At 46.4% G+C, this 27,919-nt stretch overlaps 1 protein-coding gene across 4 annotated transcripts in view; it reads right to left on the bottom strand.

Annotated features, from left to right (window-relative positions):
- Nucleotides 1-27,919, bottom strand: part of WDR25 (WD repeat domain 25) — a 173,937-nt gene that overhangs the window by 139,160 nt on the left and 6,858 nt on the right. For 3 of the 4 annotated variants that reach the window (XM_064292976.1, XM_064292977.1, XM_064292978.1), the window contains exon 2: nt 16,995-17,861. In XM_064292976.1, the coding sequence (XP_064149046.1) occupies nt 16,995-17,825 (831 nt within the window). In that variant the 5' untranslated portion in view covers nt 17,826-17,861. Of the gene's footprint in view, nt 1-16,994; nt 17,866-27,919 lie in introns of all 4 variants that reach the window. The other variant, XM_064292975.1, reaches the window with a different exon arrangement.

Genomic DNA, 27,919 nt, shown 5'->3' on the forward strand with positions numbered 1-27,919 from the left:
AGCCAGCATTAGCCGACACTTAGGTCAACAAACCAGGAAGCAAGCAGGGAAGCCAGGTCTGAGAGCACATCGAGGGCCATCCCACTCGTGTACCCTACGGCCCCGGGCAGCACTGGATACCGCAGACAGACAGCCAGAACCAAGGCCTCAGGAACCCTCAGGCCACACAGCAGCAAGTCGGAGACCTGGCTGTTGGAGCCTTCCCAGGGCTCGTCAACAGCCGAGTCCCCACCTCACCCACCAGCCAATCTCATGCTGCTGAACTGGAAAATCGAAAGCCGTGCAGAGGAGAGCCATGTCCTTGAGAGGCCCACTGGCATCAGTGGGTATGGACTGGATTATTTGTTCACTGAATAAAGGCAACTGGAGGCAAATTGGATTGCAAGCCTCACGCGCTTAATAACGTGGCTTAGGAAGCAATTACAGAATAAACCCTGGCTTAAAGGTCTTAGTGATCGCTCCCATTGCTAGGGCCTCATGGTTACTTCACAAAGTGGCTGCACATCTCTGCCTCGTCTGCTCCAGGTTCGCAGGAACACTGAAGCTCTGAGAAGGTAGGGAAGTGATGGCTGACCCCGGGTGAGGATGTGCAGTGTGCCACGTGCTGGACTAGCTCGAGCAGTGCCACAAAGCGCCTGGAGATCCCTGCCCGGGTCCCCAAGCCCAACGCTCACATCTGCTCTCCAGCCTGCAGCAATGCGGGCTCCAACTTTTACTAAAAGTTCCATCCGCACCACCCCCCCTCCAAGCAATCCGCTCCCCAATTCGGTCAGCATGGATTGCTACAAAGTGCTTCCTCACTTTGCCTTGCCCTCTTCCTCCTCAACTTTCCACTACTTGTCCTGCTTCTGCCCTGGGAGCAAACCCGAAGACTCTGACTCCCCGCCCATGGCAGCCCTGCAGCCTGGGAAGGTCCCCACCATGCTCCCCATCTCCCCCTACCCAGGCTGACGGAGCAATTCCAAGGTACCGGGACATTTCAGAACACCCAGGAATGAGAGTAAAAGAAAATGGAAAGAGGCCTGGGCAAAAAACAAACAACTTTTCTAACCAAAGGTTACAATGAAAATGTGTTTTAATTTGTGTTTTTATACCTTCCCAAACAACACTTCAGCTAGCTCACAAGGAGACCGCTTCAGTGTACCAAAGCTCTTAGGTTTCACCACAATGGTCTGCCCGTGTAAACACGCTGAGAGCTGGGAGAGAGAAATTGCTACTTGTGAAACTTTTCATGTTACCATGTATACAAATTAGAATTCTAAGCTCAGCAGGTTAAAAACAGGCTGAAAGCAATTTTGGAGTTAGTCTAAATAATTATAGATCACGTTCACTTAGCTCAGGCCTTTGCCCCCTCTCAGCTCAGGGGGGATAATTCTAGGCACGATCGTTAAGCAAAATAGTTGGTTATTACGCAGGCTTTGCAGTGGCAGTGCAAATTGACATAATCCTTTTGGAAAGCAATCTGACGGGAGATGGATCTGGACCCATAGAAAGGAGCGGCCCTCTGACCCAGCAGTCCCACTTATGGGAATCAATCTGAAAGAAATAATCCCACAGAAAAGGGTTTCATACATGAAGATGGCCACTTCAGCAGTATCTATAATAGCAAAAAATTAGAAACCACGTAAGTGTCCAAGGACGGATAAGTAAATTACAGTTAATCAACTCGATGGAGCACTGTGGAACAGTGAAATTGACGCACGCCAAAGACACAGGGCAGCCGTGGCACAGCAGCGGGAGAAGCTGGGAGGGAATGTTAAGTGGGAGAAGCAGGCTACAGAATTGTATGCACACTCGGTAAAAAACACAAGCCCAGATGCGCCAGAAATTGATGGATGGATGCTAAAAGGGTCATCACAATTTCAGCACACACTGGGGCTGGGGAGATTTTATCCCACCACTTGGTCCAAAAACCCAACCCACTGCTGTGGAGTCGATTCCAACTCATAGTGACCCCACAGGACTGAGTAAACAAACAAACAAACAAAAAGACTCATTGCTGTCGAGTCGATTCCTACTCATAGCGACCCCACAGGACAGAGCAGAACTGCCTCATAGAATCTGCAAGGCTGTTATCTTTAAGGAAACAGACTGCTCCATCTTTCTCTCAAGGAGCAGCTTGGTGGGTTGGAGCCACTGACCTTTTGGCTAGCAGCCCAGGGTTTAACCACTGTACCACCATGGCTCCTTCTACCACTTGGTAATGCTGTCAAATACCTTTAAAAGGGGCAGAAGAGAGGCCAGGGGAGAGGGGCATGGGAACAGAGAGGGCTTGAATTCCCAGGACTATCTTTTCATCACAGCTAGAAAATCCAACCAAGCAGAAAGAAGAGGTGGGCTGGCTGTGCCTGAACCCCCTCACTGTAACCAGAGCTGGGTGCAATGCCATTTTTACCAAAACAATGTACCCCCCGGCTCACTGCAATAAAACAGTGGGTCTCAAACTTTTTGGCCACAGGACCCCTTTACAAACACTCTAAACTTGCTGAGGACTCCTAAGAGCTTCCATTGATGTGGGCTATATCTGTTGATATTTAGCATATTAGAAATTGAAACACAGGAAACCTTTAAATATCAGTTTACATAAACATAAATAACATGCTTTTTTATAAAAAATATATATTCCAAGACAAAAAAAATAGTGAGAGGGCATTATTTATGTTTTTGAGAATCTCTTTCCTGTCTGGCTTCTCATATCCACTTCTGCATCTCATCTATTACAGCACCCCACGTCCTGTGGGTTCTGGAAAATTCCATGCACAGTCATGAGAGAAAGAGAGTGAAAAACGCCAATAACTTCCAGGTATTATTATAGAAATGGTTTTGACCTCACGGAGCTCCTGAAAGGGTCTACAGGAGCCCCCGGGGGTTTGCAAACCACACTGAGAACACCTGCAATAAATTACAGCATTAAAAAGCTGCTGCGCAATGGTTGAGGGGGGATGCAGGGGAACGGAAGAAAACAGGATTTTAAATTGTATGTGTGGCTGGATCTCAACTCTGTTAGATGGAAATATACCAAAAAGTCTCCAGTCATTGCCTCTGGCTGGAGAGATGATGAACGGTTTTTTTCTTTTTTATACCTTTCTGTTTTTCCCATAGTGTGCGCACATTTTTTTTATGGTCGAAAAACTACATTTCTTTTTTGAGAAAAGGTTTGGGGAGCTGTGGCGTAGCCGTGCCCTGAGGGATAAGCTGGACGGGAAGAAGGTCATTTTAAATCATTAGAAGCTAGCGTCAGTGTGGGGGCGACGTCACGAAGCAGCCGCGGGGACCACGCAGCTCCTTAGCATGCTGATCGACCCCTGGTACCCAGCAGACATTCATCATGCACAGCCCTGCCCAGCCCACGGAAAGCCGGGAAGAGATGATGAGAATTGAAGCTGGCTCCAGCTAATCACTGCTAGATGAAGGTCACATAGAGGTGACTATTTATCAGATCTCCGAACGGGGGAGGACATGTCGTGGTCTAAAACCACGGCACAATCACAAAGGAAAAGATTCCCAGAACTGTCAACAAAAACCATTAGGTCTTCTCTGTAAAAATGATAATAATAAAATTCCACAATTGAAAGTCAAACAACAAATGAGGAGGGAAAAAAATACGATGAAGGGTCAAATCGTTAGCATGTAAATTGCTGGGAGGCGAGACCCTCGAAGACGACGGGAGATTAATGGATAATAACTATGATCACACACACTTATTTAGCATTAACTAGGTGCCAGGCAGGGTTCTAAAAGAGCTTCAAATAAATGAACTCATTTCATTCTCAAACAAGATAAATTAGCAACCATTTAAGAAAGTAATAACTCCGGCACTGCCGAGGGTGGGCGGACAGACAGTCACTCCTGGACCTGAGTGACGGCATGGCCCTCAGTGAAGTACAATGCAGCCATTAAAAAGAATGAAGCTGACCCATCACTAACAGGGAAGGTGTACGGGGACCGTGAGCGAGAAGGCGAGAGTAGGGTCTGCACGCCCAACGCTGAGACGCCAGTCCTCAGCCAGCGCAGGTGGCAGCCAGGGGGACAGCCCACCCCGGAGGCCAGGCGATGCCTCCCTGGGACGCTGAGCAGGCCGTTAGAAGATGCCTCCCGATATTCACACGCGATATTCACATGGGCTGAGGGCCAGTTTGCAGCCTTATCACCTTAGCAAAAAAAAGCTCAGAGAGGACAAACCATCCCCACAGATCCCACAGCCCCCATCAGCTCTGGGGGGGACCCTCCTGAATGGGAAGGGGCCACAGAACATCCCCAACATGAGCCCCCAACACCAAGGCAAAAGGAGCTGGGAAGAGACACAGACATTTCAGGAAACTTTGAAAGAACTCAGGGAGCTAAGGCCCTGCAAAAGTGCAATAAGAAATAATGGTATATTAAAAAAGGAACACTCAGAAAGTAAAAATATGACAGAACACTTTCCTGAGCATACTTTATACTTGGAAGTTTTTAAAAAATTTAAAATATAACAGCAGAAATATAAGACGCAAAAAGGATCGAAAGATAAAGTGGAGGAAATTCCCCAGAAAAACAAAACAGGAAGGCAAAGGGCTGAAAAACAAGAGAGGAAAAAGAAAACGAGAGGCTCAATCCAGGAACCTCCAGAACAGCCAACCATCGAGTCCAAGTCAAGGCCTTCAGTATGAACCCTGTTCTGCGGGGTAGGGGGGTCTCCCCACACCTCCCTCCTGATGAGCAAAGCCAGGCCTGGGATCAGCTCCATGAGCCAGGCAGAACCCAGCTGCGGGGTACTCTGGTCCCAGGTTTCTAATGCCTGTCTGATCCTCCGTTTCAGCATGGACCACAGCACTCTGGGGGGGGGGGGGGGTGAGGTTTAGACACTCTCACTTTTATCCTCCATCAAGTAAAGAAACTTCTGGAAGCTTGCCGGGAGGGGGGCTATGTGAGGGCAAGTCTCCCTCACCTGCATCTTCCGACGGGCCCTCAGCGCTCTGCTCCCCCAGGACTGGCCGGGTCTATATTAGACTACATTTGGAGGAGCAGAGACAAGAGAAAGAGCCTGACTGGGGTCAGCAGAGGCTAAGACAAAAGCATAAAGGTGGGCATGACTTGTCTGCCCTTCTTTTAAGAGGGAAAAATACGAGCAACGTGGGAAAAAAAAAAATGACCGTTAACATAATTTTAAAATGCTGGGTAAGGTCAGCGACTCAAACTCACCAGCAGCCCCAAAGTAGGAAGATGTGGCAGTCTGCTTCTGTGAAGATTTACAGCCTTGGAAACCCCACAAGGCTGTTTATTATGTCCTATAGAATTGCCGTGAGTCTGAATCGACTCGATGGCAATAGGTTTGGTTTTCTTGGTTGTGGGTAAAAAAAAATCAAGTGCGTAGGGATGATTAGAACTAGTTGAACATCTGCTCAGGGAAAAAAGGCTGCTGGTACAATGTTGGCAGCCAGTGTGCTAAATTGGCTAAATGCTTTGGGAATTTTTTTTTTTCCTGAAATTTCTTTCTGTGCGGTTTTTTTTCCCCAAAAAAATTTTTACCACTTTTATTATAAAACAAAGTTAAGTCTAAAAGAACTCATTTTTTAAGAAGAGGGACACAGCCATCCACCCGGCACTACTCAAGAGCCTTCGAGAGTCTTCCGTGTCCAGGTTTAAAAGGCAGCCAGAAATCACTCTCTCGACTGTTTCAGCCCCTAAGTGTGCCAATTCTGCAATTTGCATTTTTCAATTATGTTAAAAGCGTTTTTCCAAATTGCTCCCTTCTTCCCTTAATGACACGAATGAGACTGGACGAGGCTTGCTCCCCGAGGACAGAGCCAGCGCCTTGGCTCGGCGCTGCGCTTCCCCGTCAGCATCTGGCGAGCTCCCGGCCTTGCCCTGGGCACACGCCACTGTTTAAGTCACAGTGAGCGAAGTTTTCAAAAAGCAGCAAACAGCTTGAGTTCTGCCACGCTTTCCTTTTCTTGCTCCTCCTGCAACTCGAGGTTTTTTTCTGTAAAGCACAAGCTTGCAAGGCGCTCCCAGCAAGCAAGTGAGAACTGAAAAATGTCTGTTTGTTGGCCTCAGAAACATCTCGGCTTTCACATGGGGGAGCGGAGTGTCAAAAAACACTCCGCTTCCGCAGAGAGAAGGCTCCAGCTCGGGATCTCGCAGCTCAGCCCAGAGGACCGCAGCCCCGCTGTCAAACAGCCGAAAACTCCCTCCCTCCTCCCAATTCAGGTGACTGTGAACGTCCCCCGAAAGAAAACGCTGGAGGGGTGGGAAAGAGGGGCAAACATGGTGTAAGGCCTTGTAAGAGAGGGGGCGGCATCGAGCAATTCTGACCACAAGAGCCCTGGGAAGCAGAGCCTGATCCAGCTCTGCACCTCCACCACCTGCTGTACGCCCTTGGGAAAGTATCTCCCCCTCTCTGGGTCTCCATGTTTTCCTGTCAAGGGTAGATGAAACCAGATGATCTCTGCACACATGCACACATGTGCACAAACACACTCTCCTCACCTTTACCTAATTACCCTCCACGCACTGTCAATCATTCATTCCCTAAATACTACATGCCCACCACCACAGCCCAGACCCCCTTCCCAGCTGCACGGCTCTCATTTCCAATAGATTTGCCTCGTGCTCAGAATAAATCGCCAACCATCTGCGTAACGCTCCGTGAGTCCTCACTCCACACATCAAATCATTTCTCAACCTCATTTCGTAAAACCCATCAAGAATAATTCACTCAAAACTGAAACAAACCTTCACATTGGCACTTGGACCCATAAATTCCTCGTCTTTGAGCCTGAGATATAGCACTCTCTACAAAGCACATCCAAGACACCTTAATATAATCGGATAGGCTAACAATGATAAATCAACGGATTCTGTAATACATAAAAATGCAAATGCAAACCACCACGGGAAACGGCCTCTCCTCCTTCTGGCCCTTAACAGAACCACAAGGCTTTGAAGCTGGAAACCACTTGGACTGAGGGTACATGCTTTATCTGCACTTTATTCTCAGAGGCAGGCGAGCAGGATGGGTCTTTTAGCTCTTTTTGCTCAGCCCCAAAGCCTGTCGGCCAGATTCCCATCTTGCCTCAACCATTTACCAGCTGTGTGACTGTGGGCAAGTCCCTTAGCCTCTCTGTGCCTCAACTGCCTCGTCTGTAAAACGGAAATCAGAACTGCCCTTGCCTGTTGTCAAGACGAGCTAAAGCGTTTGGAGTGGTGCCTAGTAGGTGCTGAGGGCTTGGTAACAGTTCGGTCTCCCTGTCTTCTCATCAGTATTCCCAGCACGCAGCAGTGAAATCACCGCTGCACTCACGTAGGCCACTAAGAAAGAGACCGTCGGAGGGCGGCAAGCTGACAAGGGGCACAGTGAGACTCTAGTTGGGGTCTTCTGCCTCCAGACCAGAGTCTTTTCCTTCAGATGAACATGCCAAGGAGGCCTGAGAACCACACTCTGCCCGGTACCACCCAGCCAGGAGCAGAGATGGAATCATGTGTGAAAGAAAGCCCTGCAAACCGGCAAAGCCCTGTGCAACTGCTTTTCTTCTCTCATGTTTTAAGCTTGATCATTTTGGAGATATGGACCTAACAACCCTCCAACACACACTTTCCAAGTGTAGAGTTCACGAAAAGAGAGCACGTGAATGGCGTGGTGCAGACAATCCCAAAAACTTTTCCAAAGGTGAAGGTATCTAAGGAGCGCTGTCATGGAATCTTAAAGGGTGTGCACACTTGGGGGCAGACTACGGGGAGAGTTACGCTGAGCTGTAGGATTCTGCGTGATTTGTCCGTTTCTACAACTATGTTTTAACTAAACAACACAGGGACAGGCACTGGATCTCCTCATTTCATCTCCACAGCAGCAACTTGAATTGCTAGCCATGATCCCCATTTTACCAATAAGGAAACTGGGGGACCAGAGAGGCTAAGTGGTTTTCCCAAAGCCACACAGCTACCAAGCAACCAGGGATTGGAACCAGTTCGAGCCAGTTCAGTCATGGCTGGCAAAGTGAAACCAGAAAAGACCCAAATTTTTACAATTTGGGTGATCCAGAACGGTAACTGGAACAGAAAAATTACAGGTCAAAGCGTGGAATGGGAGACTCAGAAGAAGCATACTAAACCCTCTCAGGAGCCTGATGCAGGAGACTGGATTACTGGCAGGACTGTGGAGAGGAGCACACCTTCAGAGCTGCAGAGTTGGCCGCCATCTTTGAGCAGGGCACCACTGCTTCCCACTCTGCTCAAAATTTAGTGGGCCAGGGATCTGGTTGCTGTGCAACATGTATGTTGCCCTTGTTTTCTATGGGGGAGATTAGGTTTCTAGCAGGGCTTTGACCTGTAATTTTTCCAATTCTGTTTATTGTTCTGGTTCACCCAAATTTTTAAAAAATTCGGGTCTGTTCTGGTTTTGCTGCCTCAGCCATGACTGAACTGGGAAGAACTGGTTCAAAGTCCTGCAAGTAACAGAGATGGGATGGAAACCCCATCTACAGCATTGGCACTGAAGGTCTATGCAGGCTCCGCTCACCACATGCAAGGGCTTTGGCTAAAGCCTGCTGTAAATCAAAGCCCAGCTGAACTGCATTAAGGCAGCAGAAGAGGACAACATTGATGGATGGCTGTGTTCACTGCAGTACTGATAATAAAAAATGAAAGCAGGAAATGATAGGAAACAACACGGAAATGACAAAGCAAGTTTTGGAATTTGAGACAGTCATTAAAAATAGGTTTGAGGCAAGTTTCTAATAAGGTGGAAAAACGCTCCTTACCAAAAATTACAAAAGATGGGGGAAAGGAGAATTCAACACTGCACAAACTTACTATGTAGTATGAGTGCTATAACATAAACATATAGGAACGTGGTGATCAAAACCAGGAAATGTCCCCTAAGATGAACAGCGTGCTGCTGACTTGGAGCTGGGGGTGGCCAATGATTTCTGCTTTCTTCTTTGTCCTTCATATTTTCTGCATCTCCAAAGTTTTTCACAATGATCTATTACATTCACAATCCAAGAAAAGGGTTTTTTTTTTTTAAATAAAGTACTTCTGCACAACATGATGAATACAACCGATGTCACTAAATTGTACGAGGGAAGAACGCTGAGCAGCAAAGGTTTCATTACATACATATTTACTGTGATTTTTTCATTGTAAATGATCTCAACACCCCAATTAAAAGGCAGAAATTGTCAAATTTAATTTTCAAAGATGGCTACCAAAAAATACAGTATTTTAAAGGGGCCCGTCCTTTGAAAAATCCCCATGGCACGTGATTTTGTAAAGCAAATCAACGACACCCAGTTCCTACACTGTATTTAGAATTTTCCTGTGTTGTAGAACTCCAGGTCGTCATTCACGCAGAGCAGGTCCCAGGAAGCCATGTGCCTTTGGTGATCCCTTTCGGTGCCTGGCAGGGGGCTCTGCATAGGGGGTCCACAACAAGGGTTTCTGTGTTAAGATAAAGCAAGCCACGTTTGTGCTTTTTCCTTTAAGAGAGGCATCAAAGTCGGAATTCTACTTCTACTTCTACGTGCAGTGGGTGTTCAAACACGGCAAGACTAGCGAGGACACTGGGAATGAAAGAGTGTATAAAAGGGTATCCGTGTGGGGATTACAACTGTGCAAAAAAAGAGACCCGCTCCTAGGCAAGGGCAGGAGGGGCTCGTCAGGAAGAAACAGGGCGTGGGGCAGGATCATGAGTCATTGCTTTGTTTTACTTAATTTCACTGGCTGTAAATTTTTCAAAACTAATATAAGCATATTTTACAGCTCACAGAGCATTTAGAACATATTAAAATAAGTATCTTTCCACTGAAGTGCATCCAATTGAAATTTATGAATTCCAAAGCTTTCAGGAGATGGAAGAACTGGCACTCCAGTGTTCTTTAGATTAATTAGATGGATTGTGTTGTTTTTGTCCTGATCAGAAAAGAAATGATCTTTCAAGAAAATGTTACCTTGAATCAAGGATTCTTCCTCATTCTAGAAGGTTGGATGAGGTGCTTATTTTTAGTCTAACTGCGCCCCCTAGTGGCGAGTAGTCTTTATGCACTCAAAAGACCATCCTTTTCCCACAGGTTTTCGGACAAAATACAATATTTAAAAAAAATAAATCTTTACTGATCGCCTAACACATACAAAATCTTGTGCCAGGTGGTATAGGGAATACAAAAAGAAAAGGGTCTGGCACAGCTGCCATGCTCAGGAAGGTCAAAATCTAGCTAGCAAGGTGAACCAGATACAAGTTCCATGCCTACCCAGGTAGAGTGATAGCATGGCAACCCACTGCCGTCAAATCAATTCCCACTCATGGCGACCCTGCAGGACAGAGTAGAGCTGCCCCATAAGGCTGCATAAGTTGTCACAGAAGCAGACTGCCACATCTTTCTCCAGCAAGAGCAGCTGGTGGGTTCGAACCACCAACCTTTCGGTTACCAGCCGAGTGCTTTAACCACTGCACCACCAGGAGGGGAGAAATTCCTGGGGACAGCAAAAAACCAAGCACTAAGTGCCTCCTGTGTGCCAGGCCTGGACTAGGAAGTTCATATCCAATACTATTTTTCAGGAAAACCCAGCAAGGCCTGGGTAACTCTACTCTGTCGTTGTCGAGTCGATTCTGACTCATGGCCACCCCGTGTGCACAGGACAGACTGTCCCACAGAGTTTTCAAGGCTGTGGCTTTGTGGAAGCAGATCGCCAGTCCTGTCTTCCAAGGCGCCTCTGGGTGGGTCTCAACTGCCAACCTTTCAGCTAGTAGCCGAGTGCTTAACCATTCACGCCACCCAGAGGCTCCAACCGCCACTCTACAGGTACACATTTAGGCTTGGAGATGTGCAGTAACTTCCCCAAGACTGCATGGCCAGTAGCAGCAGAGTGCGGATTCACGCTGCAGTCCTGTGATTCCTGTCCCCATACCCTCCTCTCTTCCTGACCCAGCGGGCAAGCAAGCACTCGGGCAGAGACTTAACCAAAAGACAAGGGGAGAGGCAGCCCAGGAAGGGAGAGCAGAGTGGGGGTGCCCTGTCCACCCACACTTCCAGCTCATTCCCTCTGCACCCACTATCTCCACCCACTATCTGCTTTCCACCGAGCAGTGGGCTGCAGCACACCAGGACTCCAGACTCAGGGTCCACACATCATCTACTAAGCCTCCATCTCACGCCAGATTATGGGGTCCCCAAGATCTTCCATGGCTGCCCAACTGCTAACCCCAGGAAGGAAAAGGAACACTGGGGTCTGCCCAGGGTCGCCAGCCACTCATCCAGACTCCAGCACCCCCGCAGCCCCTACCAGACTGCCCTCCCCGCCCCCTCAGCCCAGCCCCCTTCTAGGCCCCATCAGCCTTCTCCCCAGCTCCTCCAACCCTGCCACACATTCTTTACCCTGAAAAGTTGCTCAAAATCAACTTGCCCTAAACCAATTTGCCAAATAACCTATCACTAGAAAGTGTCAGATATCTTAAGGCAAAGAGGACCCTGGCCCAGCCCTTCTCATCAATGGCTTACAAAAGCCTGGGTTTTCAAGACACCATGGTGAGACGACGGGAATGGAGTGGATGACCAGCGGCCACACGGTGTTCCCGGTCTGGCCCCAACTGGATGCTGCGACAGCAGCTGTGCTCTGCCCCTCCAACGCCACTTGTGGCCAGGTACGCCCGAGGGATGAACAGTGCAGTGGGCAGGGCCTCCTGGAAGGTGCCAGGCAGCCCAAGCGTCCTGTCCCTGCATCGTCCCCTACAGCATACACAGCCTCCTTGGGACAGGCGGTACAGCAAGCCGCCCAGGCCTCAGGGGTGGGCAGAGCAGAGCAGAGCTCTCCCACAGCAGCCCCTCTGCTGGAGCCAACTTTGCTGCCAGCCCAAACTGGGCCAACTGCTCCCTCTGCTGGCCATAAGGTGCCACAGCAAGTTGGTGGCCGGTCCCCCCACTTCATCACTTCCCCCTCAACACCTCCAGTGGCACAGTGCCTGGCACATCAAGCTACTCCACAGACACAAGTCACACGACTGAACAAGCACAGTGTCCCGAAAATCAGCACTCAGTTCAAAAACTCTGACCCATGCTGCTTCTGTCTGGGAAATGTGAAAACCCCTGGTGAAAGCGACCCAGGCTGCTGGGTGCTGCTGAGTGAGCCAAGAACACTTCCCAGGACAGTCCCCGTGGCTCCAGCGTCTAAGCCATGCCACCAGGAGATGGGCACCACGGTGGCAAGGGGCGTCCACAGGACATGCCTGCCACCTTGCGTCTCTCTGGGCAGGAAGCCGCTCGGTCCACCTCTGCCCATGGCAACACTGTCTCCTCCTTCAGCCTGTGCTGCTGATGACCCACCTGAGGCCCTACAGAGATGACTGCCCGTGGCCTCAGGTGGCCTCGCTTCCCTCCACAGAACACCTCAGGGCCCGGCGGCAGACAGGCACCAGACACACTGCATCTGGGCACTCATTCCACCACAGGGCCCAACTACAGGGCTCAGTGAGCCCGTCAGGAGGAGGAAACGGCCCAGAGAGGCTAAGAGACTTGCCCCAGTCATGGAGCCGTCAGGGTGGACCAAACACTGGGTCCCCTCTGCATCCATGGCCGTCCTTGGCCTCGGTGGGCGCACAGCAGTGCTTTCTACTCAATCACGCGTGGATCACCAACCACGGCTAGGGGCCCAGGGGCCCTAGCTGGCTTCAGGAGCTCACGTCTGCTGGGAAGAGTAATCCATTCAAAAGGCTGGACACACCAACTGTGGGACATGCTGAAGACTCGGCGGAAACATGGCGGGGGAGGGGCTTGCCCGAGAAGACACCACGAGCTCCCTGAGAGGAGGACCCGGTGCCTGTCATTGAAGGCTGCTTCGTAAACCTAGAACAGGGCCATGCACTAAGCCAGAGCCCAAGAAACACGTGTTGGGCACCTGAGCCAGTAAGGGCTTTTCAGAGATGGGGACTTTCTGAGCTGGGCCCTGATGTCCAGCACGAATTTGAAAGGCAGCAAAGTCAGGGGAGGCAGCCCTGGGAAGAGGGAACTGCGGAAGCGAAAACCTGGAGGGCAGAAGGTCCCAACGAGAAGGGGCCTGGTGAGGATACAGGGCCTGCACCAGGCTCCAGGGCCAGCCAGCCAGCCTCTGGGGAGCAGGCCCAGCCAGGACCCCCAGAAGCCCTCCAACAGCTCTACACCCGCCCCCTCTCTGCGGGTGCAGAACAGGACAGAGGGATCAACCCGAGCCTACTAGGAGCCACAGCAGGGAGGCCAGAAGTCTGCTGAGCAGACCCCGCACCCTAAGCATCGTAGGAAGGGTGCAAAACCCACGTGAAGAATCCCTGGACTCCAGGCTGAAGACAGACACGCCGTTCTCTCCACTGCACTCCATTAGCCTTGTCAGGAAGGACCATCAGCAAGTTATTTCAGGACTGAAATTGGCCACTTAAAAGTGACATCCATCGATTTAGCTTACTTCAAAGGCATCGCTACACTTGGAGCTTCCTTTCTTTGTTTCAGAAGATGCTAGAAAAAAGAGCTCAAAATATAACTTGCAAATAAAATGGCCGAGACAGGTTCTTTCCAGAATTCTGAGGAAACTGAACGGAGGAAGCCAATGTTTACCGAACATCTACCAGGTGTCTAAGGAGCCCTGTGACACAGTGGTTAGGCACTTGGCTGCTAAACGAAAGGCTGGCAGTTTGAACCCACCAGCTGCTCAGTGGGAGATCGATGCAACGGTCTGCTTCCGTAAAGAGTACAGCCTTGGAAACCCTATGGGACAGTTCTACCATGTGCTGTAGGGTTGCTATAAGTCGGAACCGACTCGACGGCAGTGGGTTTGGTTTTTAGTATGTGCTAGAAAAGGAGCCCTGGTGGTGTAGTGGTTAAAGTGCTCTGCTGGTAACTGAAAGATTGCTGGTTTGAACCCACCAGCCATTCTGCCAGTGAAACATGTGGCAGTCTGCTCCCATAAAGATTACAGTAATCCCACTCCTAGGTATAAAACCTAAAGAAATAAGAGCCGTCACACAGAGAGACATATGCACACCCATGTTCACTGCAGCATCATTCACAATAGCAAAAAGATGGAAACAACCTGAGTTCCCGTCAACAGATGACTGGATAAACCAACTGGTACATACACATAACGCAATACTTCGCAACGATAAAGAAGAATGTGCCCACAAAACATCTCACAACATGGATGGATTTGGAGGACATCATGTTGAGTGAAATGAATCACTGGGAAAAGGCCAAATATTGTATGAGACGACTACTATCAAGTAACAACAAAAGGTTGACACACAGGAAAAACATTCTTTGATGCTTACCAGGGATGGGAGGGGGAGGAAGGGAAAATTACCAATTAGATAGAAGACACAAGTTAATACTGGTGAAGGGAAAAGCAATACATAATATGGGGGAGTCAGCACAACATGACCAAGGCAAGAGAGCGCGCTGAGAGGTAAAGGGCCACTGCAGTAACTACCGCAGCTTAGATAATCCTGTAACAACAGGATCAACAAAAAATAATTTATGAACGGATCAACAGGTAGCTAGATATGGTAAGACGTATGGAAGGATGTAAGGGAACACACCCACTGGCAAATATAGGTTTAGTGGTGGACATTTCTACATACCTGACTGTAGGTGTGGCTCATAGAGAGTGCACCAGGGGTATAGTTAGGGAAACCTCTTAGATATAACCACACACCACGTGGGATGAAGTTCCTAGGCTAGAAGACAAAGAACCATAGACTCGGATGACATCTGCATCAACTGGCACCAAATAGTTCATAAAGACAATGTTCTGCATCCTACTTGGTAAGTAGCATCTGGGGTCTTAAAAGCTTGCGAGCAGCCATCTAAGATACAACGATTGGTCTGGAGCAAAGGAGTGTGAAGACATCAAAAGCTCAAGGGAATAATTAGTCCAAAGGACTAATGGACCATAGGAACCGCAGCCTACACGACCCGGAGACCGGAAGAACTGGACGGTGCCTGGCCACCACTACCAACCACTCTGACTGGGATTACAACAAACGGCCCCAGGCAGAGCGGGAGAAAACTGTAGAACAAAAAATCAACTTCACAAAAAGGACCAGGCTTGCTAATCTGATGGAGACTGAACGAAGCCCCAAGACTCTAGCCCTAAAACACCCTCCAAGCTGGAGCTGAAGCTCTTCCCAGAGACCACCTTCCAGCCAAACTATAGACAAAAACAAACAAACCAACCAACCCACTGCCAACAAGTCGATTCCGACTCATAGCAGCCCTACAGGACAGAGTAGAACTGCCCCGTAGGGTTTCCAAGGAGCGCCTGGGGGATTTGAACTAATGACCTTTTGGTTAGCAGCCAGAGTTCTTAACTACTGTGCCACCAGGGTTTCCAAACCTTAGACGGGCCCGTAAAATAAACGGTAACACCTGACAGGAATGTGCTCCTTAGAACAATCAATTGTATGAGATCAAAAGGGCAATACTTCCCAAAAGCAAAGATGAGAAGGCAGGAAGGGATAGGAAATCAGGACAAAAGGCAACTGGGAGCACAAGGCGGAAACGGGGAGAGCGCTGACACCTTGTGGAGAATGAAACCAAGGCCATGAAACAATTTATGTACAAACTATCAAATGAGAAACTAATTCGCTCTGGAAACTTGCACCTAAAACACAATTTAAAGACAAAAAAAAAAAGGACTACAGCCTTGGAAGCCTTATGGGGCAGTTCCATTCTGTCCTACAGGTTCGCTCTGAGTCGGAATGGACTGCACAGCGACGGGTTTGGTTTTGTTGGTTTACTGGGTGTCTGGCTCTCCACCAGGCACTTTCCAAGCATTGTTCTCACAGGATCACATGAGGCAGGTGGGATTACCCCCCTTACAGGTGCGACATGGACTGGGAGGGTGGGTGGCCCACCAGCCAGCTACTCCACAGCAAAGCTGGATTGGACGCCAAACTCCTCTGACTCCATTTTCTTTCCAGGATGCTTTGTCCAGCTAACCCTTATTTGGTACCTACTGCGTATCAGTGCTTTGCTAGACAGTGAGAGGAGGAGGAGGAGGGACACAGCCCACAGCCTGGAGGAGCTGGGCAGGTCCACAGGCGACACACCCGCTACACCCGGCCTGGTGCACACCATGGGGACTGCGTGTTGCAAAGGCTGGCAGTGCCTCAGGAACCTCAAACCAATGAATAAGTAACAGAAGGAAAGAGTGTTTCCGTGTAGAACAAAACCCCCAGCAGGCACACGCCTCCTTCTCCACCTGGGCCCACCTCCTTCCTGGCCCCTCAGTCTCGATTACATTAGAGCAACACACACAGGGCTCCTCTTGCCACGTCCCTTCCGCTGCCCGTGACCTGCCCGTGACCCTTCACTGTGAACCACCAACACTCAGCTCCGCAATCATCTCCAAGTCTTCACTGAGCCCCCCACGGGGACTGGTGCCCCTCCCACTGGCCTTCAGAGCACCTGTGTCCCCCGCTGGGTCCCAGAGCATCTGTGGGGCCCTTGCAGGATCCCAGGGCACCTGTGGGTCCTCTGCTGGGTCCTGTCCTCACAGCACTGAGCCCAGGGTCGTAAGCATCTGCCCATTCACCTGTGTGCACCCACCCCTCACTGCACATTCCCTAAAGCCAGAGGCAGGTCTTACCAGCCTTTGCACCCCACCCCCCCTGAATGTCCAGCACAGCACCTGGCAGAGCTGGCATCACGTGATGGGGGCCACAGAAACTGTCCCCAAGTCCTGGGGCTGCTTTTCTCCTCCCTTCAGTTGCCCTCCCTAGGTGACCCACCAGCCCTCAACGCCCCCACCCACGGTTAAGGACCAGTGTCCTCTGGTGACCTGGGTAGGGCAGCTCCAGGGACAGGATGGAGAACATAACAACCACCCAGGGCTAACCAGAGACAGCCCACTCTAGAATGCAACAAAGAGAATAAGAGAAATCTCCAAAAAGAAATGCCTAGTTTATAACCCTTGACTCTCTGTGTTAACAATAAAACGCCCCAGCAGTCCACTCCTGAGAGCATCCGCAAGCGACAGTGTTCGTTCCAGAGTCCTACCTTGAAGGTTTTGTCCATAGACGCCGAGAGAAGCATGTGGCTGTAAGAAAGGACGGGGCACCACTGGATGCTGTTGACGGGGCCCCCGTGGCCTCTCAGGTGGAAGAGCACATTCCTGGGGATCTTGGTCTCCTTGTACTGACTGTCCAAGTATGGCCGAATAAACTCGGACACTCTGGGGGCCACACGGAGCAGGGCGGGGCCTGGGGCGCACCCCACAGAGGGGCCCTGGGGCTCCTCGCCTGCACTGGGGGCCGTGTCTGTCTTTACTGCTTGCAATTGTCTTAGTCTTTTTGGGGTGTATGGTATGACAGAATCCTCACACCTCTTCTTCTGACAGGAGTTGCCATTTTCACCTGTGACTCCGGATTTGTCTTGAAGACAGAAAGTCAGCTCAGGGAAGTTGCAGGTGTCCCAGGGGAGTTTTGCTCCTCTAAAGCGAGCAGCTGCCAGGGGCACATGGCCAGCTGGAGTGTGGCTGGTCCACAGGGAAGAGTGAGGAGGCTCGCTGGTGGGGAAAGTGACCGCAGGCTCCTGTCTGGGCCACTGCAGCCTCTGGCTGGGGCAAGACCTGTGATCACCTCTCCCAAGCTGAACCAGCGGGAGACGGCCCCCACTCGGGCCTTCACAAAGGCTGCTCAGAGCTTCAGGCCCAGGCTTTGTGGGCTGTGGGCCCCTTTCTGTCACATCCAGAATGCCAGGTGCAAAATCCTGCCCACAAAGTTTGGCCACACCAGGTGTGTCCTTCATCTGGCCAGCAGCATTAAGGCTTTCTACTGGCTCAGGCTCAGCCTCCGAATCCGAGTCATCATAAGCCACCAAAGAAGCCATTGAAGATTTGGTTTCTTGCTGTCCTTCGAAGGCAAACTACCTAAGACCAAACGAAGCCAAGTGTCAGCAAATGTGCATGGGAGAATGGTTACACGCAACTGAAAGAAAACCTGTCATCGAGGAAGTCCAAGACTTAAAAACCCACAAGAGAAACAAAAAAGAAGGGCTTTTCTATACACTAGGCATAATTAGTTAAAAGATGGAATTTAAAAATGAGGACTTGAGAATACATTCAACAAGAAATAAGCAAGACCTCCCTGAAGTCTACTCAAAACCAAACAATAGCTTAACTAGTAAAGAATGTCTGCCTTGAACACTGTGCTATTTTAAAAACTACCTACATGGGATCAAACTGACAACAGCAACTCAAAAGATTAGATAGAGACCTTATGGGGCAGTAAGTTTATGTTAATGGGGGAGGAACAACTCAGAAACGGAGGGTGAGAACGGTTGCACAACTCCAAGGATATAATCAGCGTCACCGACTTGTACACGTAGAAACGTGAATCGGTGTACGTCCTGCTGTGTATATTCCCAACAACAAAAATAAATTACTAAAAAAAAAAGTAAGGTCTACATTAAGAAAATAAAACTTTATTGAAATACATAAAAGGCCTGACTAAAAGAAGAGACAGTGTAGGAACAGAAAGACTCAGCATTTTGAAGATGGTTTGGGGCTGACTTGGCAGGGTCCATTAAAATTTGGGGAGTCCCTGGATGGTGCAAGCAGTTTGTGATCGGCCGCTAATGTAAAGCTTGGTGGTTCAAAAACCCACCCAGTGGCACCAAGGGAGAAAGGCCTCATAACCTGGTTCCAGGTACAACTTGTCTCTATTTGCCTGGAACAACAGAGAAAGAAAGAGAGTCAGGAATAGGAGGAGGATATGGAAACCCTGGTGGTATAGTGGTTAAGTGCTACGACTGCTAACCAGAGGTCAGCAGTTCGAATCCGCCAGATTTTGTGGGCCGTGGGGTAGTTCTACTCTGTCCTATAGGGTCGCTATGAGTCGGAATCGACTCGACGGCAGTGGGTTTTATGGAATGTGTGGCTAATTGTCTCCATGAACAACTGCCTCCTTTGCCATGGGACCAGAACTGGATGGTGCCTGGCTACCATTACTAAAATTTTGATCAAAGATTCTACAGAAGAATCTTTGATCAAAAAGGCAAAACTGCAGAACGCAATTTCAAATTCTCATGGACTCCAGGCTTTCTGGAGCCATGGGAACTGGATGAACTCCTGAAAACTATTGCCCTGAGATAATCTTTAAAACTTACACCAAAAATATCCCCTGAAGTCTTCTTAAAAACAAACAATAGTGGGAAAGCAAAATGGTACAAACATTTTAGAAAATTGATATGGTGCTTCCTTAAAAAGCTAGAAATAGAGATATCATATGATCCAGCAATCCCATTCCTAGGAACATATTCTAGAGAAACAAGAGCTGTCACACGAAAACACATATTCACACCCATGTTCGTTGCAACAATATTCACGAGGGCAAAAAATGGAAACAATCTAAGTGCCCATTAGCAGGAGAATAGATAAACAAACTATGGTACATACACACAATGGAATACAACACCATGATAAACAACAAAGATGAATCTTCGAAACATCCCACAACATGGATGAATCTGGAGGGCATTAGGCTGAGGGAAATGACTCAATCACAAAAGGACAAATATTGTATGAGACCATTACTGTAAAAACTCATGAAAAGGTTACACGCAAAAAGAAACAATCTTTGATGGTAATGCGCTAAGGGAGGGAAGGGGAAGGAAAAATCCTAAATAGACAAGTTGTAACTTTGGTGAAGGGTAAGACAGTACACAGTACTGGGGAAGCCAGCACAACTTGACCAAGGCAAGGTCACAGAAGCGTCACAGACACATCCCAACTCCCTGAGGGACCAAATTACCGGGCTGAGGGCTAGGGACCATGGTCTCAGAGGACATCTAGCTCAACTGGCATATCATAGTTTATAAAGAAAATGTTCTACAGCCTACTTTGGTGAGTAGTGTCTGGGGTCTTAAAAGCTTGTGAGCCACCATCTAAGATACTCCACTGGTCTCACCCCTTCAAGAACAAGGGAGAATGAAGAAAACTAAAGACACAAGGGAAAGATTAGTCCAAAACTAATGGTCCACAATTACCACAGCCTCCACCAGACTGAGTTCACCACAACTAAATGATGCCTGGCTACCACCACCAACTTCTCTGACAGGGATCACAATAGAGGGTCCCGGAAAGAGCTAGAGAAAAATGTAAAACAAAATTCAAAATCACAAAAAAAAGATCAGACTTACTGGTCTGACAGAGACTGGGGAAACCCCTAAACACACTTTTAACTCAGTACTGAAGTCACTCCTGAGGTCCAACCTTCAGTCAAAGATTAGACAGGCCCATAAACAAAACCAGACTAAATGGGCATACCAGCCCAGTGTCAAGAACGAGAAGTCGGGAGGAGACGGGAAAGCTGGTAATGGGGAACCCAAGGTCGAGAAGAGAAGAGTGTTGACATGTCCTGGGGTTGACAACCCATGTTACAAAACAATATTTGTATTAACTGTTCCCCTCACACATCCATCAGTTTGTCATACTGTTGAGGCTTCTGTGTTGCTGTGATCCTAGAAGGCATGCCAACAGTATTCAAATACTAGCAGGGTCACCCATGGAGGACAGGTTTCAACTGAGCTTCCAGACTAAGACAGACAAGGAAGAAGGACCCGGCAGTCTACTTCTGAAAAGAATTAGCCAGTGAAAACCTTATGAGTAGCAGCAGAACATTATCCGATACAGTGCCTGAAGATAAGCCCCCTAGGTTGGAAGGCACTCAAAAGACAACTGGAAAAGAACAGCCTCCTCAAAATAGAGTTGACCTTAATGACGTGGATGGAGTCAAGCTTTCGGGACCTTCATTTGCTGAGGCGGCATAATTTAAAATGAGAAGAAACGGCTGCAAACATCCATTAATAATCAGAACGTGGAACGTACAAACTATGAATCTAAGAAAATTGGAAATCGTCAAAAATGAAATGGAACACATAAACATCGATATCCTAGGCATTAGTGAGCTGAAATGGACTGGTGTTTGCCATTTTGAATTGGACAATCATATGGTCTACTGTGCAATAGCAAATTGAAGAGCAATGGTGTCATATTCATCACCAAAAAGAACATTTCAAGATCCATCCTGAAGTACAACGCTGTCAGTGGTAGGATAATATCCATATGCATAAAAGGAAGACCAATTACTACCGCCAAATTTATGCACCAACCACTAAGGCCAAAGATGAAGAAATTGAAGATTTTACCAACTTCTGCAGTCTGAAATTGATCGAACATGCAGTCAGGATGCATTGATAATTATTGATGATCAAATTAGAAAGTTGGAAACAAAGAAGAAGGATCGGTAGTTGGAAAATATGGCCTTGGTGACAGAAATGATGACAGAGATCACATGAGAGAATTTTGCAAGACCAATGAATTCATTGCAAATACCTTTTTCAACATCGTAAACAGTAACTATACACTTGAACCTCACCAGATAGAATACACAGGAATCAAATCAACTACATCTATGGAAAGAGATGATGGAAAAATTCAATATCATCAGCCAGAACAAAGGCCAGGGGCTGACTGCAGAACAGACCATCAATTGCTCATATGCAAGTCCAAGTTGAAACTGAGGAACATTAGAACAAGCCCACGAGAGCCAAAGTATGACCTTGAGTATATCCCACTTGAATTTAGACACCGTCTCAGGAATAGACTTGATGTGTTGAACACTAATGACTGAAGACCAGACGAGCTGTGGAATGACATCAAGGATATCATACACGAAGACTGCAAGAGGTCATTAAGAAGACAGGAAAGAGGAGGCGGACCCAAGATGGTGGAATAGACAGCCGCTTCCGTCGAGCCCTGTTTACAACAAAGACCAGAAAAAACAAGTGAAACAGGTATATTTGTGACAAGCTGGGAGTCCTGAGCATCAAAGGCAAGCTTAGACAACGGACTGAGGGGCAGGGGAAGGAAGAGACCGTTCAGAAGCGGAGAGGAGTTACCAGACCTGAATCACGGGGAGCCCTCAGGCACCATTCCTGGAGTGGTGGCGGCAGTGGCAGCGGGCTGGTCCTAGCTGGGCTGCAGTTTCCTCAGGGAGACGCAGCAGCCACACAGCCCACTCACACCTCCCGAACCTGAGGAAAAGGGCGCTCTCGGCAAAAGCTAAGCACTTGCGTATATTTTACCACCCCACCCCCCACCCCCCACCCCCAACCCAGCTTCAGCGGCTGAATCCCTAAGCCTGAGATAGACCCTGGTGAGCACTTGGAGCCGTCCTCCCGGCCTTGGGGAAGGAAAAAATTCACAACTAGGGGGAAAAGATAATTTGCTAGCTCCATTAACTAGGGGAGCTCAGGACAGAAGTGGCTCCTGTCCAGGCATAAACCGCCCGTGGACCTTGAGCACCTTTCCCTTCTGCATGGACCTGTGTGGGCCTATTTCAGGAGAATAGGCCCTTGTTGGCAAACTCCAACCATTTCAGCTATGCAGTGGAGAGGTAGGTGTTTGATGTTTGACATTGCTTTGCCTATGAAACAAGGTCCTCATCTACCCACAACAGGGAACTAAGGACTGGTGGCTACACCTGGGTCGCCCAGCCACCCGCAACAGGGGCCCAGGGATAACTGGTACCTGCCAGTCCTTACAACAAAATTTTCGGTGCCCATGGTCCCTCTGCAGAGCCCACCCACCAGCACACTCTAGGGAAGAGAGACACGTTTTCCTCAGAGACACTTGGGGGTCACCTCTCAGCCCCCTGCCTTGTTTAGAGCGTGACCCCCTGGTGTAATCAGATACCAGTATATACGCCAATCACCCCTGAACCTCTAAGACTGTAGGACAGAGCCTGTACCACACACTTGATATCAGCCACCTGGAAACCTGAGCTGAATTCATACAAGAAAACTGAATGGACTCCTAGACTGATATACCTGATAACAGCTCTAGCCAGCTGGGGACAGGACACCAGAGCTCCAAAGGTGAAAATAATCAAGCTAGCTCACTCTAGCAACCCATAGGGGTATACCAAAACAAAACAAAGCAAGCAGCTACGACACAGTAAGGAAGCATAAACTAAATACAGAAACTTATAGATGGCTCAGAGACAACAGTCAATATCAAGTCACATAAAGAAACAGGCCACGATCACCTCAACAGGCTCTTAAAACAAAGAATCCAGGGATCTTTTAGATGAAAGTGCATTCCTGGAATTACCAGATGCAGAATACAAAAGTTTAATATACAGAACCCTTCAAGACATCAGGAAGGAAATGAGGCAAAACACAGAACAAGCCAAGGAACACACAGATAAAGCAACTGAAGAACTCAGAAAGATTATTCAGGAACATAACGAAGTTTAATAAGCTGGAAAAATCCATAGACAGACAGCAATCAGAAATTCAGAAGATTAACAATAAAATTACAGAATTAGAGAACTCAATAGAAAGTCAGAGGAACAGAATTGAGCAAGTAGAAGCTAGAATTTCTGAACTCAAAGATAAATCACTTGGCACTAATATATCTGAAGAAAAATCAACTAAAAGAATTTAAAAAAATGAAGAAACCTTAAGAATCATGTGGGACTCTATCAAGAGAAATAACCTACAAGTGACTGGAGTACCAGAACAGGGAGGGATCACAGAAAATACAGAGAAAATTGTTGAGGCTTTGCTGGCAGAAAACTTTCCTGATATTGTGAAAGATGAGAAGATATCTATCCAAGATGCTCATCGAACTCCACATGAGGTAGATCTTAAAAGAAAGTCACCAAGACATATTATAATCAAGCTTGCCAAAACCAAAGGAGACAATTATAAGAGCAGCGAGGGATAAAAGAAAAGTCACCTACAAGGGAGACCCAATAACCATAAACTCGGACAACTCAGCAGAAACCATGCAGGCAAGAAGGCAATGGGATGACATATTTAAAAAATTGAAGGAAAAAAGTTGCCTGCCAAGAATCATATATCCATCAAAACTGTCTCTTAAATATGAAGGTGAAATTAAGACATTTCCAGATAAACACAAGTTGAGGGGATTCCTAAAAACCAAACCAAAGCTACAAAAAATACTAAAGGGAGTTCTTTGGTTAGAAAATCAGCAACATCAGGTATCGACCCAAGACGAGAACACTGGGGAGAGCAACCAGAAGTGAACCCAGACAGGGAAATTCAAAAAAAAAAAAAACAAAGCAAGATTTAAAAAAAAAAAAAAAGCCCAACACAGGGTAATGGCGATGTTATTATATAAAAGAAGACAATGTTAAAATAATAAAGAGGAACTAAGAAATGTAATCATACACCTTCCATACGGAGAGGAAGATATGGCGGTACAAAGAAATAAGAGTTAGTTATAAACTTAGAAAAATGAGGGTCAATAATAAGGTAATCACAAAGGGGACAAACTATCCTACTCATCAAAACAAAATACAAGGGAAAAATACAGACTCAGCAGAAACAAAACCCACAACAGCAAATATAAGGAAAGGACAATATATAAAGAAAATCTACTCAGCACATAAAATCAAGTGGGAAAAAGAGCTGTCAACACACAAAAAAAGACATCAAAATGATAGCACTAAATCAATACCTATCCATAATTACCCTGAATGTAAATGGACTAAATGCACCAATAAAGAGACAGAGAGTGGCAGAACGGATTAAAAAACAAGATCCGTCTATATGCTGCCTACAAGAGACACACCTTAGCCTTAGAGACACAAACAAACTAAAACTCAAAGGATCGAAAAAAATATATCAAGCAAACAACAATCAAAAAAGAGCAGGAGTGGCAATATTAATTTCTGACAAAATAGACTTTAAAGTTAAATCCATCAGAAAGGATAAGGAAGGACACTATATAATGATCAAAGGGACAATACACCAAGAAGATATAACCATATTAAGTATCTATGCAACCAATGACAGGGCTGCAAGATACATAAAACAAACTCTATCATCATTGAAAAGTGAGATAGACAGCTCCACAATAATAGTAGGAGACTTTAACACACCACTTTCAGTGAAGGACAGGACATCCAGAAAGAAGCTCAATAAAGACACGGAAGATCTAAATGCCACAATCAACCAACTTGACCTTATAGATATATACAGAACACTTCACCCAACAGCAACCAACTATACTTTCCTTTCTAGTGCACATGGAACATTCTCTAGAATAGACCACATATTAGGTCATGAAGCAAGCCTTAGCAGAATCCAAAATATTTAAATATTACAAAGCATCTTCTCTGATCATAAGGCCATAAAAGTGGAAATCAATAACAGGAAAAGCAGGGAAAAGAAATCAAACAACACTTGGAAACTGAACAATACCCTGCTCAAAAAAGACTGGATTATAGAAGACATTAAGGATGGAATAAAGAAATTCATAGAATCCAAAGAGAATGAAAATACTTCCTACCAGAACCTTTGGGACACAGAAAAAGTGGTGCTCAGAGGCCAATTTATATCAATAAGTGCACACATCCAAAAAGAAGAAAGGGCCAAAATCAAAGAACTATCCCTACAACTTGAACAAATAGAAAGAGACCAACAAAAGAAACCCACAGACACCAGAAGAAAACAAATAATAAAAATTAGAGCTGAACTAAATGAAAAAGAAAACAGAAAAACAATCGAAAGAATTAACAAGACCAAAAGCTGGTTTTTTTAAAAACTCAACAAAATTGATAAACCATTGGCCAAACTGACAAAAGAAAAACAGGAGAGGAAGCAAATAACCCGAATAAGAAATGAGATGGGCGATATTACAACAGACCCAACTGAAATTCAAAGAATCATATCAGATTACTATGCAAAACTATACTCAAATAAATTTGAAAACCTAGAAGAAATGGTTGAATTCCTAGAAACACACTACCTACCTAAACTAACACAAACAGAGGTAGAACAACTAAATAGACCCGTAACAAAAAAAGAGATTGAAAAGGTAATCAAAAAACTCCCAAAAAAAAAAGCCCTGGTCCAGACGGCTTCACTGCAGAGTTCTATCAAACTTTCAGAGAAGAGTTAACACCACTACTACTAAAGGTATTTCAGAGCATAGAAAAGGATGGAATACTACCAAATTCATTCTTGAAGCCACCACAGCCCTGGTACCAAAACCTGGTAAAGACACTTACAGACCTATAACCCTCATGAATGTAGATGCAAAAATCCTCAAAAAATTCTAGCCAATAGAATTCAACAACATATCAAAAAAAAAAAAAAATTCACCATGACCAAGTGGGATTCATACCAGGTATGCAGGGATGGTTCAACATTAGAAAAACAATTAATGTAATCCACCACATAAATAAAACAAAAGACAGGAATCATACGATTTTATCAATTGATGCAGAAAAGGCATTTGACAAAGTTCAACACTCATTCATGATAAAAACTCTCAGCAAAATAGGAATAGAGGGAAAATTCCTCAACATAATAAAGGGCATTTATACAAAGCCAACAGCCAACATCACCCTAAGTGGAGAGAGCCTGAAAACATTCCCAATGAGATCAGGAACCAGACAAGGATGCCCTTTATCACCACTCTTATTCAACATTGTGCTGGAAGTCCTAGCCAGAGAAATTAGGCTAGATGAAGAAATAAAGGGCATCCAGATTGGCAAGGAAGAAGTAAAATTATCTCTATTTGCAGATGACATAATCTTATACACAGAAAACCCTAAGGAATCCTCCAGAAAACTACTGAAACTAATAGAAGAGTTCAGCAGAGTTTCGGGATACAAGATAAACATACAAAAATCAGTTGGTTTCGTCTACACCAAGAAAAAGAACATCGAAGAGGAAATCACCAAATCAATGCCATTTGCAGTAGACCCCAAGAAGATAAAACACTTAGGAATAAACCTTACCAGAGATGTAAAAGACTTATACAAAGAAAACTACAGTACGCTTCTGCCAGAAACCAAAAGAGACTTACGTAAGTGGAAGAACATACCTTGCTCATGGATAGGAAGACTTAAGATTATAAAAAAGTCTATTCTACCAAAAGCAATCTATACATTTAATGCAATTGCGATACAAATCCCAAGGACATTCTTTAATGAGATGGAGAAACAAGTCACCAATTTCGTATGGAAGTGAAAGAGGCCCCGGATAAATAAGGCATTACTGAAAAAGAAGAACAAAGTAGAAGGCCTTACTTTACCTGATTTTAGAACCTATTATACCGCCACAGTAGTCAAAACAGCCTGGTACTGGTACAACAGCAGATACATGGACCAATGGAACAGAATTGAGAATCCAGACATAAATCCATCCACATATGAGCAGCTGATATTTGACAAAGGCCCCAAAACAGTTAAATGGGGAAAAGACAGTCTTTTTAACAAACAGTGCTGGCATAACCGGATAAAAAAGAAACTGGATATCCATCTGCAAAAAAATGAAACAAGACCCATACCTCACTCCATGCACAAAAACTAACTCAAAATGGATCAAAGACCTAAATATAAAATCTAAAACGATAAAGATCATGGAAGAAAAAATAGGGACAACGTTAGGAGCCCTAATACATGGCATAAACAGTATAGAAAACATTATAAAGACCATAGAAGAAAAACTAGATAACTGGGAGCTCCTAAAAATCAAACACTGATGCTCATCCAAAGACTTCACCAAAAGAGTAAAAAGACTATCTACAGACTGGGAAAAAGTTTTTAGCTATGACATTTCTGATCAGTGCCTGATCTCTAAAATCTACATGATACTGCAAAAACTCAACTGTAAAAAGACAAATAACCCAATTAAAAAATGGGCAGAAGATATGAATAGACACTTCACTGAAAAACACATTCAGGTAGCTAACAGATATATGAGGAAATGTTCATGATCATTAGCCATTAGAGAAATGCAAATCGAAACTACAATGAGATTTCATCTCACTCCAACAAGGCTGGCATTAATCCAAAAAGCACAAAATAATGAATGTTGGAGAGGCTGTGGAGAGACTGGAACACTTCTACACTGCCGGTGGGAATGTCAAATGGTACAGCCAC

Source organism: Loxodonta africana, chromosome 10 (assembly GCF_030014295.1).
Source record: "Loxodonta africana isolate mLoxAfr1 chromosome 10, mLoxAfr1.hap2, whole genome shotgun sequence".
NCBI lineage: Eukaryota > Metazoa > Chordata > Mammalia > Proboscidea > Elephantidae > Loxodonta > Loxodonta africana.